Genomic DNA, 19,407 nt, shown 5'->3' on the forward strand with positions numbered 1-19,407 from the left:
CTGCGCGGTAGTTCGTTCTGTTTTACTTTACGGCTGCGGCTGCCACTAAGGGCAGAAGATGCTTGGAAGTTACTAGTATTTGACCACAGATGTCTTAGAAATATTGCTTACATCTGCTGGGATCACTGGGTAAGTAATAGTGAGGTTAGACGTAGAGTGTTGGGGAATGATGGTAAATCAGTTGATGAGGTTGTGAATCTTCATCGACTGAGATGTTTGGGCCACGTATTGCGCATACCCAACCACCAACTACCACGATGCGAAATGCTGGCCAGTGTTGAGGATGGTTGGAAGAAAGTTAGGGGCGGCCAACCAAAACGTGGTATCAATGTTTGAAGTCACTAACTTTTGATGTGAGCCATGTTGGTAGATGCAGACTACTTGGTTGGGGTCCACGTGACTGTCGTAACCGGTGGTTGGAGACTGTGTGAAATGGCTCAGAATCGATCACAATGGTGTCGGTGTGTACACTCTCTGTCCGCCGTTAAACTATGAGATTAAAATTGCTTTACGTCTTTCTTTCTACGAACCAATTCTTTCTTCCTGTACCTTACTCTTATACACAATCCTTTTATATATTGCTACCATTGAAGTGACTACTTCTATGAATTTGGTGTTCATCGCGTTGTGCTAATGAGGCATGACAACTTGAACCAATTCATATGCCTGGTTCTACGTTGTAGCTGACTGACTGAAGTGACTAAGTAGACATTTTGTTGCATTTCTTTTCAATGCACACTGAATCTCTTCAAGGTATGAAGATCTTATTGTCCCTTTTTGTTTGCTTGGGATACTTAAATATAGTGATGGAAATTAGTTTGTTGATGCATATGCACTGGTTGTATGATATCACCTTGGGAAATGATAAGACATATAATCCAATTGTCATTTGTCTATATGTTCATATATATCCAAATCTCCAGACTTTGATTATAAGGTTGAGTCTGGCGGACAATTGTGAAAATTGTTTTGATGGTGATACAGCTAAAATTATGACTAGGTAGCACAGATACGTTTATTTTCTGTCCCAAACCTTCATATTATTTACATTTTACTTCCTGACATAGGGGATTTCTGGTCATAGGTAGGAAGAATATTGGCTTACTAACATATGTACTACTTTCACTCCAACGATTGTTTGAAATATACGTATTCGCACTCCACTCTCGTATTTCGTTATTCACTAACGCAATTTAAGTCGACAACTAAATACGAGGGTTGGCCATATGTACATTTCGATTGAAATCTTCATGCAGTCCAATTGGGGTCAGATACAGTGCCACTAAACCATGTCAAACTTCACGTTGAGTTTAGACTTATAAATAGTCGCTCATTTTCAAGGTATCTGGTTCACTATTTTGTAGGTTTAAATTGTTGGTAACATTAGCAGGGTAAAAAGTCATTAGGGGGTAGTTACTTTCGTGCTCTGTTGTAATAATTCTCACTACTCCAACTCCATTACTATGAACAAAACTATTCTATCGTCATTTTCCTGTCTTACTAACTAGAGTGGAAACCAGTTTTGCAAATGTAGATCCGGTATAATCAGTCAGTATACATTAAATTTGTTCATTATATACCAATAAGAAATGATTAGAATATTTAAACGAAGTGATTGTGATTAACTCAAAATATCGTCAAAGTGTATTAGAATTCCGGAATAGTGTTCACATTGAATAATTTACTGTAATGGGGTTTCAACTTTATTGATAATGATTTAATTCTCATAAGTTGCAATTTGAGATCGTATATCCTCAATAGAGATTGCAAGGAAAATGGTTAAAAAAGGAAAAAAAAACAAGTTAGGATAGGAATTACGAGGGCTACCAGTAAGAAATTTTAGTTGTGTTTAGTGTCATAGTATAACACTTCCCATTCTATGACATTTGATCTCTTGCTCAGCTTGCTAACTAATTCATTCTATGCGTATTATCAGCAAGGTTGTTATACTATGTTAAACAGCTGATATTGCAATCTGTATTATTGAATAATTTAGAGTAAATGACAGGTAATTTCCGGCTTCGGAAAAATTTATTTGGAAATAAATATTTGATTAAAATGATGAAGTCATTTTTAATACTTCACCATGTGTTTTCTAATAAATTTGTTACAAAGGACTTTTAGTAATGTAAACTATTCGATTGTCTCATACCCTTTAATGTAGCACTAGACAAAATCAGTATTCTACTCTTCGTCATTACTGAGTTTTCAGATGGACACTGAGTTAGAAAATGTTTTGGGGAACCTTAATGAAGTATCAAAGCTTCTGTTGAATAAGAGTTTTCAAGAGGTTAGTAAATGCTTCCAATGTTTCCATTAATGTGTTTCAGGTTGTTAATTATTTCGATAAACTTCTGAGATCTGATAAGTCAAATAGATTGAATTCCCTTGAAGCGCTTCTAGGTAATGTTTATTTTTGTGACAAAATGGTTTAATATTTTCAGTAGGTGTCAGTAAACATGAGCAGCTGCTAGAGATATATGAGCATGTTGTTGATTTCTTATGGTCAAAAGAGGTGGATACTTCTATTCGACTTATATTTTTTTCATTTCTAAATAATAATGTATGTTGACCTGCCAATTTTAAATGTTTTTTAATTATAGTTAGACTTTCTAGAAGATTGGAAGGTTGAGCGTTTGTGCTTCCGAATGATTCGAAAACTAATTTATGTATGCTCAGAGCCATCACTGTAAGATCATTCCTGTTTATCATTATTCAACAATATTTTAGTTTGTTCGATGTTCTAGCCAGGGCATTAGTGAAGCTGGAAAACTCTAATACTGTTTTAAGTTCAATGGTTGATTCACTTTGTTCTGTAGAGTAAAGACATTTTTTTAAAAGAAGATCATAATTTCAGGTGGCACAACGACAATATTATATACTTATTGGATATTTTCAGTAATTATAGCTTACAACAAAAGTCCATGGAAAAGATACTGGAAAAAGCTCTTTCCAAAATTACTTCATGGGAATCAGATAAACGACCAATTTTTATACAAAGTATCCTATTATTTTCTTTCCCGGTTTGTCTAGTTTCCCCTAATGATTATTTTAGTTAGAGATATATGGAATTCCTATTCTTACAACTTACATCACTTATATATGGTAGTAGTAGTTGTCCGCCTGAATCATTTAAAGTTATACGTGGCCAGTTAATGATGAAAATATTCTCATTAGTTAAAGCTAATCAACAGTTTGGAAAAACTATTTTTGAAACTGTTAAGGTATTTTCCCTGTTTAGTTTAATTTTTTTCCCACAACGGGCTATTAGTGTTTGTCCAAATCATTAACTGGATCGGAATTCTATTATACCGTTTTAATGACCTTACTCCCTAACCGAAGTACTCAATCTGAAGTAAGTATTCTTAACTATCCTAACACATATGTCTGTTCATTTACTAAATCTTTCAGTTAGTCATCTTTTCAGGTATATTGCTACGTTTGTCTGATTAGCATTAAAGTTTGGTTGGTAATGTTAAATAATATTTCGCCGAAAAATACCGAAAGAGTCAAGATAATAGTATATGTAATCATACTGCGAAAGACTAAACATTGAAGAGTATAATTCAAGTGGAAGCGATGAATTCGCGGATCAAAATATGTGGAATTGTATTGAATATTAAGTCATGTGGCAATTAACAGTAAATTAATCTATTTTACTGTCTAATTCTGACCCATTTCACCGAAGGACTCCATTGATAACACATCTTAGCGATCTAAAGACTAGTTGTATAAATACCTTACTGGCGAATATTTAGACACTCTTTGTACGTTTATGTAACCTCTGACTCACCATGTCATCCAAGTATAAATCCAATCGTTTCTAGATTCATATGAGCGACCCTAAAGTCCCTAGTGGGGATATATGATGGTAAAGAATATGGATTAACAATCAGGTCCTAACTCATTGTAGAGTGAACGACCTACAAAGCTAATTTACTCCAATCGCCTATGATACATAAACATGTTTATTTTTCGTGATGATAATTTTTATATAAGCATGTTATTTTATGAGATAGAATCAAACCCAGCTGTTCTGACTAGTTGTATTGTCTTTAATATTAGCTCATTAGGAGGGAATCGCATAAATAATCCAACCTCATGAATTGCCATCGCTCAGCACCCACATCACCATGAGATTTGTAATTGTCGAGTTCAATCATCAGATTCTACTCATTGTCAAGTAGTTCGACTATAGTCGGATATCGGAAAGTATGTCTATGTTTTAGAACGTGTCGAGGAGTGAATATTTGGTCTGTACATCCGTGCCCAGGTCTGAAGCCATCCTATTTTTTCGGATTTTCTCTTAATGAGCTGTAGTTAAACGTCGAAGTATTATTGAGCTAATATTTTAGACTATATGTTAGTTAAACTGATTCGTCTGTGATTGCCACAGTAGGAGTTTTGTCCTTATAGGACTATCAGCGATCGAAACCAATCAGATAGAATTACGTCCAGTTCCTGGATTTTAGTTAAGATCTCTGTTAATCTAGCTGCTAAGACTGGACCGTCGTTCTTAAAAATCTCAGGCGTTAATCTGTCGGGCCCTGCCGCTCTCCATCGCTTAGATTGTCTATAGGCTTTTTAACTTCACTAAAAGTTGAAGGACTTACACTAATTTACCATTCAGATTGCTTGGAAATCGTAGGTAACTTAAGTGTGACTGAAGGTCAGTTGAACTGTCCCCTAAAGCATTCTGCCAATTGGTCCAATTTAGTGGATCGAGTGAATATTGGTCCCATCTTTGTCCGAGAAAGTCTCACTAACAGCCGGATAAGTGTGAATAATTGTCTGATATTACCTATCGCCTCCGCAGTTTTAATCTCTTCTGATTCCTCTATTCACCATTACTCAATATCATTGTGTAGTCTGAACCAGATTTATGGATGTCACTTTCATTATATATAGCAATTTAATCCGAAAAAATTAATTTATAAATGTAAATTACACCATAAATTGCTTATTGAAATAGAAAACTGACCTATATTAGACAACCGTTGGAAAACAGAGCGGGGTTCATCAGTAGTGCGCACCCACGATTCCGCACATGGAAACCGGACCCCTAGGTCTCGCGCCTGAATACTTAACCTATAGACCACTGAGTCGTTATTTGGTGGTGTACAAGTCTAATTCCAATAAATATACGATATTGTGCGACCATCTGCGTTTGTTAGTTAGATACGATGAATAATGCAATCCGAAGTCATCTAAAAACATAAATCGTAAGTTCTTATCTAAAACTTTGTTAAGTATACTTTCATATTTCATTTCCCTCACTTTTGTTTGTTCCTACTTTTTTCTCAAATTAGTATTCCAGTCTGTGACAACTGTCTTTTAGCGAGATACTCTTGTTCCTTAACATGTATTATAGGATCAGTGTGTTTCTCATGCAGATCTATTCAACTTAAGAACTGTGTACTGCGATATATCCTTGCGAGGCAGGTTACGGATAGTGCTTTTGTCGACGTAATTCATAAATATAGTGAAAGCTCGCCCTTAAATATCTTATCAAGCTATGTATACTTAATAGTGATATAATTTCTCGTACATCTTAAATCAACAACTTTTTGTGGATGTGTGAAGAGATTAAATTTTCTTATTTTTTCTATGCTCATTATTTTTATCTGCCATATTTTTATAAAGGCCACTCAATTACTGACTACTTCTATTTTAACGGGATTTTCTGATAGTCACTTGGTGTTAGAGTCGTCGTTTCTTCGTGACTTATGCCGACTACCGGATGATCCTAAAGAAATTATCCTCAAACTTAGTGAACACTGGTAAATTTACATAGCAATATATATAGTCTGTTGAATTTATCAATGTCTGCTTTTTACGAAGATCTGACATTAAAAAATTTCGGGGTATCATGGAATCTTGTCTTTTTCTGCTTACTTTTAATTTTGGGGATATGTGTTTTTGCTGATTATCCGATCAGTTTGAATTTATACAGCCACATTGGTTTCGTTTGGACTGGTTCGGATATATTCACTTCGATGAGCGATTTAAATGGTCCTGTTATCTAGTATCAACCACTGTCGGAGGTAGTGATCATAATTCAATTAATTTTACCGTCTTGAAACACCGGTTTCATTTGCTTAGACATTTGCTACGAATATCATTCCAACAGCTTCCACGTAGTGCATTGTTTGCCGACTCTGAGACAGGTTGGAAAAAAGCAGAGGTGGTGAGTTTATAGCTTGGGACCATGCTATTAAAGAAAGCTGTGTGGGACTGGGATCTGTCGGCCTGCTTCAGTCTGAGCACCCAGGAAGTATCACAACCCACACACAAATCAAGTGACTTGTGTTGCGCATATGTATTCGGTGCTCCTTTGTACCAATATTTGTGTACAATTAATTAAAAAACAAAAGTCGGCCCATCACGACTCTGGTTTGGGTTCGAGAGATGGTGCGATTCAGTGACTTGAGACGTTACCAGACATGTCTCAAACCAAATCAATTGCGACCCTGCTGTAATATTCTCTTACATTCTTTATAAATGTGAGAGAAATTTCTTTCACTGAAAGAATCCCGAATTTTTTCGTTCGTATTGTTAAGTGAATTGTTTCCCCTACACTGTTCTTGTTAATTGCTTTGTCTATTTATTTCTCTATTCTCCTCAAATATACTCAATTTTCCCCACAATGTTGTTTATACTTTGTGTGGAGCATTCTATTGATGTCAAATTATGTGAGATTTTGTGCTTCAGTAAAATGATAAAGTCACTTTGTCATCCGTAACTTAGAACGTGACACATGTGCATCAGTTTAAGTTGTCAGGCCAGAGATGAAATTATCAAAAGAAATGCTGGAGTATTCGGTGTAGTAATGGTGTCAGTGGTATTAAAAAATTAGACATAAGGAATATTATAAATAAACATAATATATTTGTAACAATCAACCCGATGCTCAATTTATTCGAAATAAGGAATATTGTTTGGGAAGAAGAACTGGACTCATGTAATAAAGAATGCAAGATCGTTTTCAAACTCAAGATCTAGGGGAAGACAATAAGTGAATGCATTTGCTTCATTAACACCAATTCTGAACCGTGTCACCCAGTCTCCAACCGTTGTCGATAATAATCGCTTGAATGCCAACTAGGCAATCTACAGTTATCGAAATGACTCAGTCCACACAGTCAATAACCTGATGAACTGATGTCATGTCTTAGCTTAGACGCCCTTGGAGTTCTATAGCAAACATCGCTCATCGTGTTATCTAACGCTTCAGCTATAAAATTGTAACCGGGATAGGATAAACACCAATGTTTCGAAATCATGGATACCATTGTATGTATACAAAGTAAATCCTTTATATTGAAATATTTTCAATGCTTAGCACTTCAAAACAATGGGAGTTTACTGTTCAAGGAATGATCTTACTTGGTTTTACTCTTCTTCGAGCTGCATGTTCATCTTCAACCGGTTCTACAGTTAATAAATCAAGTGGACGTTTGTCAAAGTCACTATCAACTTCACCTTTTCAAACTCATGATACATTAAAATCACGTATTTTATGCTCTGGCTTAGATTTACTTCTGCATATTTTCAAGGTTAGTTACTTTGCCTTTTTCATGCTGCTACTCTTTTATTCTTAGTATCACGCTACTCAAATGTTCAATTGTTTTACCCATAATATTTAGTCTTTGCATTATATAAAATTGTCGTAAATTGGACGCTAAGTAAACTTAATAAATTGGTATTATTACTATCACTATCATTGTTGTAATTGTTTCATTAACTAGGATCCTGGTGACTAATGAATTTTTTACTTTGTAATTAAGACAACACGACCTTCAGCAACTGAGCTCCACCTACTTTAACGTTTCAGGACCTCACAAAAAGTATTACTCGAGATCGAGTATATAAACGCCTGCCTGGTAAACGAGTTTCATCACCATTATTAATACTTAATGATTAACTACTTTATTCCACTTTCCCTGGAGCCCTTCTAGGGTTACTGTCGGTCCCAAACCCGGATAGAGGGGGAGGATTGGGCATATGGTCAGTAACCCATCATGTAGAAAACGACTTTGCGAAAAAAAATCAGTCAGTCAGCTACAACGTAGAACCAGGCATATGAATTGGTTCAAGTTGTCATGCCTCATTAGCACAACGCGATGAACACCAAATTCATAGAAGTAGTCACTTCAATGGTAGCAATATATAAAAGGATTGTGTATAAGAGTAAGGTACAGGAAGAAAGAATTGGTTCGTAGAAAGAAAGACGTAAAGCAATTTTAATCTCATAGTTTAACGGCGGACAGAGAGTGTACACACCGACACCATTGTGATCGATTCTGAGCCATTTCACACAGTCTCCAACCACCGGTTACGACAGTCACGTGATTTCAAGCATTGATACCACGTTTTGGTTTGGCCGCCCCTAACTTTCTTCTAACCATACCCAACACCGGTTAGCGTTGCACGTCGTGGTAATCGGTGTTTAGGTATACGGAAAATGCTAACCAAAAAATCATTTCAACCGTTTAAACTCTGCCCTGGGTGTTAAAGGGTCTGTGTTTAAAGGACTTATGACGCCTCATGACAAGAGTCGAGACTCTTCGGGAATCGCGAGGCCGATGACCCTTCTGACAATCAGAACAAAAATTACCACAATACATGGGATATCCGCACAATATGGATGACAGGGAGGACTATTCAAGTATCTGAGGAAATGAAAAGGTATAACATGGCTGTATTTAGAATAAGTGAAACCCATTGTGCGCTAGCCTGACTGAAACGATTAACTTTGGAAGAGTTGCTGTTGTACTCAGGCCATGATAAAGAAACTGCCTTGCGCACAAGGAGTTGGACTGATGTTGTTTAAAGAAGCACGAAAGGCCCTTATAGGATGGAAACTTCATGGATCATCAAAGCATCCTTCAAAACAAAGAAGGATGGAATCACAATGAATATTACCCAGTGCTATGCACTCGCCAATGATAGCCATGGATACGATGATCATGTATATATATCATTAAATTTATCAACTCTTGCATAGGATTAAATGATTTGTATCACCTTACCGTTTTGCATATATCATTATTGTCCTAACGTCCGATATATGACGTGGTCGTTTACATATAAATGATGATCCAGATAAGATTGCAACGTAAATTTGTCGTCATAATCTTTAGTTAACCTCCCTTTCTTTTTATCTAACTCACAAACTTGGCCGTTTTTCTCGGGATATCTAAACTCAGCATTGTCCTTGTTCACGAGATGAAATCATTACAATAATTGCAAATATTATATGGAGTGAATCAAGTCGATCTATAGCTCTATATGCATTAGGTGAGCTCTATGCTACTGTTGTTAGTTATTTGTTAATCAGTTTCAAGATATTGTTTTAATTATGTCGATTTTTCTACTTGATTCTTAACTAGGCTGAAATAATTTTTGTAGATTGTATTCTCCATAGATTGATCTCAGTCGGGGTACCATCGAAAATCATAAAGCTTTGGTCGGCTGTTTCACCCTAACATAAAGCGCCTGAGCAATCGCCATTCACAGCCGCGCCAGTGACCGAACCTCAGGCCTTTAAGTATTGCTAGGGTCATTCTCCATTGGCACAATATTGACTTCAGTCTATTAACAACATAGCTGACGGTCATCCAATACTACTAGTGTTAAGTGTCTCATTTCCGACTTGTTTGAACTTTGCTATTTATGACTTTTTCTAAGTATTAATTCGTCTGCTATAAAACTGTCCCCAAGCTAAAGAACAATCTATTGCTTATCTCAGTAACTTACTTGTAAATAGTTCTGTTAATGTTCTGATGAGAGAGTGTAGTCGAACGAGGACAAGCCAAATAAGTTCAAAATGAAGAAGAGGCTTGTTTATCATTAAGATGAGATGATACTTGAGGTACTGTGATCATTAAGTGGATCATTGGTTTTAGATCCAGCATTCTTTGAATTGTCATAATCAGCGTTCATCTAGGATATCTCTACAAAAAAACCTTAGAGATTTATGTCTCATTGAATATTTTATTACCGCTTACCTTTTGAATTGGAACAGTTTTTCAGCGTTCTCTAATAGTTAGCATTTGTCTGTTTCATTTTATTCATTTAATGAATAAATTTACCTGAAAAAATAATGGTATCAAAGGTTTCTGCTGATCACTATCAACCAAAGAGTATGTTATATATTGTAATATCAAATTATTAAGCTCTAATTACTTGAGATGTTAATTTTATGGATGTATAATTTAATCAACATTAATGACTAAACAGTATAATCGATTTAGTAGTAATGCTAATAAATCCTTCAATTGTTAGTGAATCTCATTAAATTTTACTGAACAATTTCAAGTTCCAGTAAGATGTAATCGGTGTAATTTGCCAGAATTATGAAAGTTTTACTTATGATCACTTTGTAATGCCTTCATTTCAATCTGAATACTGGTTTATGTTAATTATAACTTAATTATGACGTAATAAGCCTTATTTTGATTTTTGTATCGTCATAGCTTGAATATCCTAGTGATTTTGGTTACCTCTTTTTTTCAAACCCCAGAAAAATTATAATGAATCGAGTGAACTTCTCGTAGTTAACTATTTCTCTCAAAAATCTATCTATACTGTCTTGTTAAACAGTTTACTTTTCATTATATTAAATCTTTCAAAAAAATCGTCGTTTCGTCTTCTGCTTTGCCAGATCTTCTAAGTAATTTGGTCGCTGTATTCCCTTTGGAGGTGGCAATTCGAGCTAATCGTTTAGATTCAATCATTGATTCAATCGGGCTAATACCATTATCAATTTCAACTGCATTAGTACACGCTTTATTACCATTGATACGTGCTGGTAGTTTATTAGAAATAGGAAATGATGTCGATAGTGAAAAAAGTGACAATCCGTTTGGTCAAGTTCGTATGCGATTAATAAGTAATTTGTGCAAAGCTGCTCAATCACCAAGGATACCTAGTCGATGCGCAGCGGTAGCTTGTTTAATACTTTTATTAAAACATTTAAAAGTGAGTTGTTGTATACCATAAAATACAATTGTTTTTTTATTTGAGAATAAAATAGCCTAAATTATTTTCTGTAATTGTTGAATTATCTTGCATCAACCTCAGAATTCTCAAAGAAAAGAGGAACAGGTATCTGTAGGAACTTGTTCCATGAGGTTAGGTATACTAATTTATCCCGTTTAAAAATCAGGTTTTATATGTAACTTAAGTACTTTATGCTATGATAAATATTATTTACACAAATGGAAATACCAACACAAGTGTAGATGTAACGCATCACTCTTCAAACGAAGATATCTTATTCCCCTAATAACTGTTGATCCATCCCCAAATTATTAAGATGAAACAAATTTAAAGGCTTATTCCCTACTACAGTTGATGTTGACGTACGGGAAAACATGTGTTTATTTATATATGTTTTCTATGTATCCTTGGACATTAGCTATTCAAAATGCGAGTGTCGTTGGGTCTAATTGAATAATACGTGGTTAGTGTTAAGTTTTAGAATGACGGTTATCTAAACATCTTTTCTTTCGTTGATTGTGGTTGAATGCTCGGAAGATAATGAATTTTCCTACACTTCGTAACTGTTCACTTTAATCCTAATTAAGAAATGACTGAATGTCCTCCAACACTGCTACAATCAAACACCGAAGAGTTGATCATTTGTTTTTGTTTGTTTAAATAAATAAATTCCACTTATAATCCATTATTTTGACTTAAATCATTTATTAAACATACAAATATATATTCAGCTTTATCTTTGCTAGGCATATTTAATGTCTGTTTGACTCCAGTATGATAAATTATAGTTATATTAATGTCGTTATAAAACGTTTAGAAAAACTGGATATCAAAAGTTGAGCATAAATGTTTTGGGGTACATGAATTTTATACATTCGCTAATGCAAATGGACAATAATGGGATAAGAAGCGGGAAATACAAATGTCCCTAGTCTTTTAAGTTATGATATATGTAAGTAGATACATAGACACACATGTGCATTATACACACACCCCCAAGGTCATATACATAAATAACAGGACTAAAAAGATTCGAGTAATTCACCCTCCAAAATGTTAGGATAAATGACGTAAACCCTTAAAAATACAAATTATTTATTTATTTAAACACAAACATTGGTACAAGGAGGCACCAAATATATGTGCTCCACACTTCGTCATTCGATTTGTGTGGGGGCTGTGATACTGCCCGGACGCCCAAACCGGAACGGGTGGTTTTCTTAGGGGGCCACTTCCCGAACCTTTGACCTAGAGGTCTAATCCGCAAGGTAGTGGGACAACGTCAGGAGGTGAAGTCCAATGGTAGCTGGTGACCGACAATAGGTTCATACGCCATTTATACCCTCAGGATTGTAGAGCCCATGTGCACCACTGGCTGGGATGCAGGGTTTTCCAACTTCCTTAGGTGGGTCCTCCATATTCACCGACCTAGTCAAAGCTCTGGACATTCGGTTTTCGTCTTCTCAATTTCGTAAACAACACCACCACTTGAAGGCAGTGAGTAGGACTTCCATGACAGTGTCTGTATACTTGTGGCCATGTGAGTATTTGGAAAGGGAGAGCTGACTCTCCCTACCCTCGACCGTATCAGGGCATTTAGAGTTCAGCAATACTAATTACTACAAGTATTATCCAACCGCTTAAACAAATGTAAGTGGGAAGTGCTTAAACTTGTGACTTCATTGGTTGAAGCGAGTAATTTAGTCATTTATTAGCTGTCCCATTAGAGTGAGTATTCGGATAGGGTCATTTATTATAAAATTTTGAAGTACCTGTTAGCCTTTCACGTTAAAGTGAAGTCTCAACGCTATAAGGATAAAAAAGATACGTGTGTTTTGTTAGACTCTTCTGTTCCTGACTGTTGAAGATTTTTGTGTCCGGGTTTTTATCACGTGATTTATCCGCCGATCGAAATACGACTTATACAATCTTTACACTGTGCTAAACCAATGACGTTCGACCGGTATGAACAGCCTAACGTCCTTGTTGGTCCTATGTTCTAGCCTGTCCAGTTGAGTCCAGAACATCAATACCAGCTCCCACTATGCGATTCGTTTATTTCAAACATACTTGGTTTATATATCAGACAAGCAGGCCTCATCACACTATAAAATAAGATTTATACATAATAAAGCCAAAATGTGGCTGTGAACGTGGGAGATGGTAATTAATAAACTGAACATAATTTAGGAACAGTAGATCGTGTGATAATAATCTATAGGTCCAAATGAAGCTTATGATAAGATATATATATATATATATATATATATATATATATATATATATATGCATAATCTAGTTACTGAACGGTTATACAATAAGAATATATATATAATATTAGCCCATTAATAGATCTGAGAAGTTATCCGTAATTTAATCTTCACTAGGATATAACAAAGATCTTTTGTTTAGGTGCCAGTATCAGCATTTCGTTCAGCGTCACAACGTTCTTCATCATCAAGTTCACTATCACAACCGTTTGTTTATTCACAATCTCAAGCAACACAAAGAAATCCACTAGTGTTATTCAGTCAGTTACAATCGACACAGGTAAATTATTTTAATTATTAGTTACCTTACTGTGTAACTATGATGTGAATTTTTCATTTTTTAAATATTACTAAATGTCGTAAATGGTTAAGAATCATTAATATTTGAGCTAGAAGCAGATCTTTTGTAGAAGATCAGCATAATTTATACACTTCAGAGCTGCTCACAGAGGTGAGCTTAAGTGCTGTTAAAGATATGAAGACAACTGTCACTTCGTGGTTGCTCTCACTATGGAAGGATACTTCTTTAGATATCTGTAAGTAAAACTGGATTACTGGTGGTCTTAGATTCGTGGGAAAGTAACTCCATGGTCTAAAAGAGAACTATATGAGGTCGGTCACACATGGCCTTTGTGTCAGTGATTTTAGATGTGTTAAATCCGTATTTCAAAAGACCTTACTGTCAGAGACGAAAATCCGTCACGTAAAGTGAGATGTGCTATTTTTAAAGTCGACCACTTTCTAACCTTTTCCGTTGAGAAGACAGCATTTCTAGAGATTCTTGTTGTCCAAGACAAAACACCTCATTGCCTTCACACTTCGATACAGTAGGCATTACGTCTCCACCTTTGGACCATGGGTTTACTACATTTAGTTTTTGATCTATTCAACTAACCCGGGTGGTATAGTAGGATCTAAAGAAACAAATTTCCCAGCCAATATAGTTTGACTGGGTCATCACGATGCACAAGCCCAACCATCGCGTCAAGATAGCAGAATAGTCATGTACGTTCGTCCAGTTGTTTGAGGTGATACTTCTAAATGACTATGCTCAAAGAGTTTAATTGTGTAAACAAACTCAGTCCCGAATAAGCAAGGACGATAATATTTTCAGAATATATGGTTGGACGCGTCGGTAAAAATAAATAGCTTCCTTGTGCTAGTTTTGGGGTCTGTGTGATCGCACCTTAATACAGGAGAGCAATTGTATTGATAAAATCTAAGTATTTATCGCTGCATCTAAATTGTCTATCTAGTACCACTTACCACCATGACTCAGACTAGAAGTTAGTGACTTCAAGCATCGATACCACGTTTTGGTTTGGCCGCCCCTAACTTTCTTCCAACCATCCTCAACACTGGCCAGCATTTCGCATCGTGGTAGTTGGTGGTTGGGTATGCGCAATACGTGGCCCAAACATCTCAGTCGATGAAGATTCACAACCTCATCAACTGATTTACCATCATTCCCCAACACTCTACGTCTAACCTCACTATTACTTACCCAGTGATCCCAGCAGATGTAAGCAATATTTCTAAGACATCTGTGGTCAAATACTAGTAACTTCCAAGCATCTTCTGCCCTTAGTGGCAGCCGCAGCCGTAAAGTAAAACAGAACGAACTACCGCGCAGTATACTCGTCCTTTAATTGATAGACGGATATCTCGCCTTCGCCGTAGGTGACGTAAGTTGGCAAAAGCCGAACGAGCTTTTCGAATCCGTGCAGCGATTTCGTCAGACACCAACCCATTAGGACTGATCAGGCTTCCAAGATAAGTGAAGTTGACGACGCGTTCGACTACACTCTCTATCCTTAGTTCAAGTGTTAACGCAGGCTAGTCCTAGAGCAACAACTTGCATTTAGAGGAGGAGTAACGCATCCCAAACATCCTGGTATTGTTGCTCAGTGCTACCAAAAGACTCTGCATTTCATCAACGTCTTCGCCAAACAGGACTATGTCATCTGCGTATTAAGGCGATAAGTAGACCTCCTGGAAGGAGACCAATTCCTAAAAATTCAGTCGACGAGAACATTATTTCCAGCAGTAGGTGAATTTGAGCAAAAATGTAGATAGTGGACAACCTTGACGGACACCACTTGAGGTTGCGAAGTTAGGTGACAGTTCGCTATAATCTCTGACTCGACTAGTAGTGTTTGAGTAAATAGCCTTCACAAGGTTCATGTACTCATGAGATACGCCTTTCAGTGGTAGACACTGCCACAGTACCACTTGGTCTACAGAGTCGATTGATGCTTTTAGGTCAAGAAAAACTACCATTGTCGGACGTCGATAAGCATGCCTGTTTTCTAGAACCTGACGAATTGTGAATATGTGGTCGAGGTAGCCACGACCAGATCTGAATCCAGCCTGGTTTTCTCGTGTTTGCAGTCCACGAATCTTTGTTAGACGCCGATAATTATTGAGGCTAGTATTTTAGTTGATTTATTAGTCAAACTAGTCCCTCTATGGTTATCTCAGGATGATTTTGATCCTTTCTTATATATTAGGACCCTTAACTATTGTTGACCTTGAATGCAGTATCGCAAACTCACTCGCTCAATAGCCAGAATAGAAAATAACACAGCGGACAGGTAACTAATCATACAGTTCGAATTTAGGCATTACTCATGCAGTGATATAGAGTAAAATCCTGACCATACGTCAATTTACTTACGAAATTGTAATTTTGATATAACTGCGCTGTAAGTTGAAGAGGACAGAGTGATAGATTCGTAATAAATTAACTATAGGTTGGGAAAGGTAAAGCACACAAAAAGAGTTTATGCGTCAAACAAAAGCTTACATGTAGTGGGATTCAATAATTTAAGTATTTTGTTATTATACAACGAATCTTTAAACAGTAATTTCATATAAGACAGTTTAGGGAGTCCAAATATACCAGGAATTTGTTCCTCAATAGCATACATTAATTAACTGGTTGCATTTATTTACTTTCTCTGAAGTTTAAAAGACAGACTTAATAAATTGAAAGCAATTAGTCCCTTTGATGAATTTCTATAATGTAATAAGAAGACGATATATTGCGGCAATACATTTCGAACAATCTTATCACACATATACTTGTTAAGAACATTTATATATAAAGATAAAAGGTCAACTAAACTGAAAATGGGAGTGCGAGGAGACGATGATAATAATAAGAGTAATAATAATAATGTGGACACAATTTGAAACCTAATCACTCTGGATAATAATAAGCCAATATTACCAGGGTAGGATTAAGGTGAGAACAAACTGTTTTTGAATACACAAAGGGGGTTTGAATTTTCGTATGGCTAAGGCTTCAATAAACCTCAGTAGCTAAGTGGATAACGCGGTGGCGTTTGAAGCGCACGGTACTGGGTTCGAGTCCCGAGTGAACATCAACTCTGCGATGCGGGTACGTCCAGCTGACGAGTCCCAAGTAGGACGAAACGTGCATTCTGGATTCCACCGCTAGCCACTATTCATCTTTGCTTAAAAGCTTGTGACTTAAGGCTATATCGAGGCACTCTGAACATATTATTATTATTATTATTATTATTATTATTATTATTATTATTATTATTATTATTATTAGTGGCTTTAATTAATATTATATTTTGGTACAAAATAGAATTCTCAGCACAGGGTATTTCAACAAGTTACCTACGCAAAAAAACAAAGACAAAAAAAGGAAAAACGTTTTAAAAAACCCGAAAAACTGTACAACTTTTAAAATTAGAGACATGTTAAGAATGCAGGTTATTGACGCTAGGTTAACTCTAACAACCTGTTCGTCACAGAGTGTATTTGCTAGGTAAGGTATTATAGAACTTTTATACTTTTGCTTGCGTGCATGGATTTTAATGTAATTACGTCTCGTTCTACCAGAAGATATACAAGGAGAAAGATAAGAGTGAAGGGGATGTTTAGTATCTGATAAAATAACAGCTGCCTGGAGTTTGCATGACTTTAGATGTCTATCCACAACCATATTAATTATGACCTCGAAAGATCCACCACACATCTTGCTAACTGCCTTCAGCACTCTCCGCAATACAGTAAGGTCTTTTCCCAAAAGCCCGGGAAAGAATAATGGAGAACAGTAAAGAATAATAGGTAATATGCTAGAATTGACAAATTGTAAGAGTAAATGACGAGTAATCCCAAGAGCATGCAATCTCTTTATGTAGTAAGTCAGATGGAAAACCTTCTTCGATAACAATAAAACGTGGGAAGACCAAGAGAGATCAGAGGAAAGGGTGACACCAAGATAATTGACCTTCGACACTGTGTTTATCAAAGAGTCTCCAATGGCACAAGCATTATGGGATCTCAAAATGGTGTTTAGGTTCCGTTCATGTCTCATGCTAAAGTTAACAGCTTGACATTTAGACGGATTAAGTAAGAGACCATTACCAACAGATCAACAATCAATACGAGACAAGAAGTCATTCATTTCTATGGGATGTAAAGAGGAAGAGATAGGCATACATACAGTGAGATCATCCGCATATTTCACAAAAGTGTTTTCTGTGGAAGATGGCAGATCATGCAGAAAAAAGAGAAAAGAAGAGGTAAAAGAACAGCTCCTTGTGGCACACCTCCATGAGACAGTAGAGACTCTGAACACTTTCCTCCGAATACAGTGTACTGTTTCCTTCCAGAGAGGTAGGAACATAGCCAGTTGGTTATTCAGCTGTCAGTGATGACGCTGATTAACTTGTTAATTAAACATTGTCTTGGTACAGAACCAAAAGCTGAAGTATAGTCCAGAAAAGCGCATCGAACATACTTCTTACCCTTTTCTAAGTTGAACACTATATTGTGATGCAGAACAACAACAGCATCTAAGGTGCTTCTTTTGCATCTGTAAGCAAACTAATACGGATCAATATGCTCTTTTACCGCAGGCTGAATTGGAAGTATTAACAATTTTTCCATTGTTTTGAGGAAGGGTGAAGTTATTGCAATAGCTCTAAATTTCACATTCTTATCACCAGATACTTTCTTGGGTACAGGGATTATCTTCATCTTTCTCCACATTTTCGGTATGAGATTAGATGAGAAGGATTTGTTAAAGAGGAGGTTTGGGATACCATCAGGTCCCAAACATCGGGATGAATTAAGTGACTGGAAACATCTTCGGACATCAGTTTCAGTGAAACTAAGAACACAGCTATTTTCTAAACCTGTGGACAAAGGGGGCATCACATCAGATGACTGACGTACAAAAGACTTATTTAAGTCACAAACAATCAGCCAACATGAGACTGATCAATTGTAATCCTAAATAACAATGGGAAGATTTACTATTATTATGTACTGACGAAGTTCAGTTCACTTTTGAAGGTAGATACTTTCGCCAGATTGATCGGGTTCCTATGGGTAGTCCGTTAGGACCATTATTAGCAGATGTGTTCATGGCACATGTTGAAAATCTGGCTGATGACTTAATCGAATGCATGTCACATACTAAGATATGTGTGGACGACATCTTTGTTAAATAAGTCTTTTGTACGTCAGTCATCTGATGTGATGCCCCTTTGTCCACAGGTTTAGAAAATAGCTGTGTTCTTAGTTTCACTGAAACTGATGTCCGAAGATGTTTCCAGTCACTTAATTCATCCCGATGTTTGGGACCTGATGGTATCCCAAACCTCCTCTTTAAAAAATGTGCTGACGTCCTATGTTATCCATTCACGACTATCTTTAACAAATCCTTCTCATCTAATCTCATACCGAAAATGTGGAGAAAGATGAAGATAATCCCTGTACCCAAGAAAGTATCTGGTGATAAGAATGTGAAATTTAGAGCTATTGCAATAACTTCACCCTTCCTCAAAACAATGGAAAAATTGTTAATACTTCCAATTCAGCCTGCGGTAAAAGAGCATATTGATCCGTATCAGTTTGCTTACAGATGCAAAAGAAGCACCTTAGATGCTGTTGTTGTTCTGCATCACAATATAGTGTTCAACTTAGAAAAGGGTAAGAAGTATGTTCGATGCGCTTTTCTGGACTATACTTCAGCTTTTGGTTCTGTACCAAGACAATGTTTAATTAACAAGTTAATCAGCGTCATCACTGACAGCTGAATAACCAACTGGCTATGTTCCTACCTCTCTGGAAGGAAACAGTACACTGT

At 36.3% G+C, this 19,407-nt stretch overlaps 1 protein-coding gene across 1 annotated transcript in view; it reads left to right on the forward strand.

Moving 5' to 3' along the window:
• Window positions 1-19,407, forward strand: part of MS3_00000234 (uncharacterized protein) — a 58,883-nt gene that overhangs the window by 4,086 nt on the left and 35,390 nt on the right. Inside the window, exons 2-14 of the mRNA XM_051208082.1 lie at window positions 2,165-2,290; window positions 2,331-2,403; window positions 2,445-2,563; window positions 2,604-2,689; window positions 2,731-2,820; window positions 2,858-3,023; window positions 3,060-3,224; window positions 3,272-3,355; window positions 5,644-5,780; window positions 7,343-7,556; window positions 9,210-9,300; window positions 10,667-10,983; window positions 13,417-13,554. Of these exons, the coding sequence (XP_051067410.1) occupies window positions 2,213-2,290; window positions 2,331-2,403; window positions 2,445-2,563; window positions 2,604-2,689; window positions 2,731-2,820; window positions 2,858-3,023; window positions 3,060-3,224; window positions 3,272-3,355; window positions 5,644-5,780; window positions 7,343-7,556; window positions 9,210-9,300; window positions 10,667-10,983; window positions 13,417-13,554 (1,758 nt within the window). The 5' untranslated portion in view covers window positions 2,165-2,212. The remainder of the gene's footprint in view (window positions 1-2,164; window positions 2,291-2,330; window positions 2,404-2,444; window positions 2,564-2,603; window positions 2,690-2,730; window positions 2,821-2,857; window positions 3,024-3,059; window positions 3,225-3,271; window positions 3,356-5,643; window positions 5,781-7,342; window positions 7,557-9,209; window positions 9,301-10,666; window positions 10,984-13,416; window positions 13,555-19,407) is intronic.

This window comes from Schistosoma haematobium, chromosome 2 (assembly GCF_000699445.3).
Source record: "Schistosoma haematobium chromosome 2, whole genome shotgun sequence".
NCBI classification, from domain to species: Eukaryota; Metazoa; Platyhelminthes; class Trematoda; order Strigeidida; family Schistosomatidae; genus Schistosoma; species Schistosoma haematobium.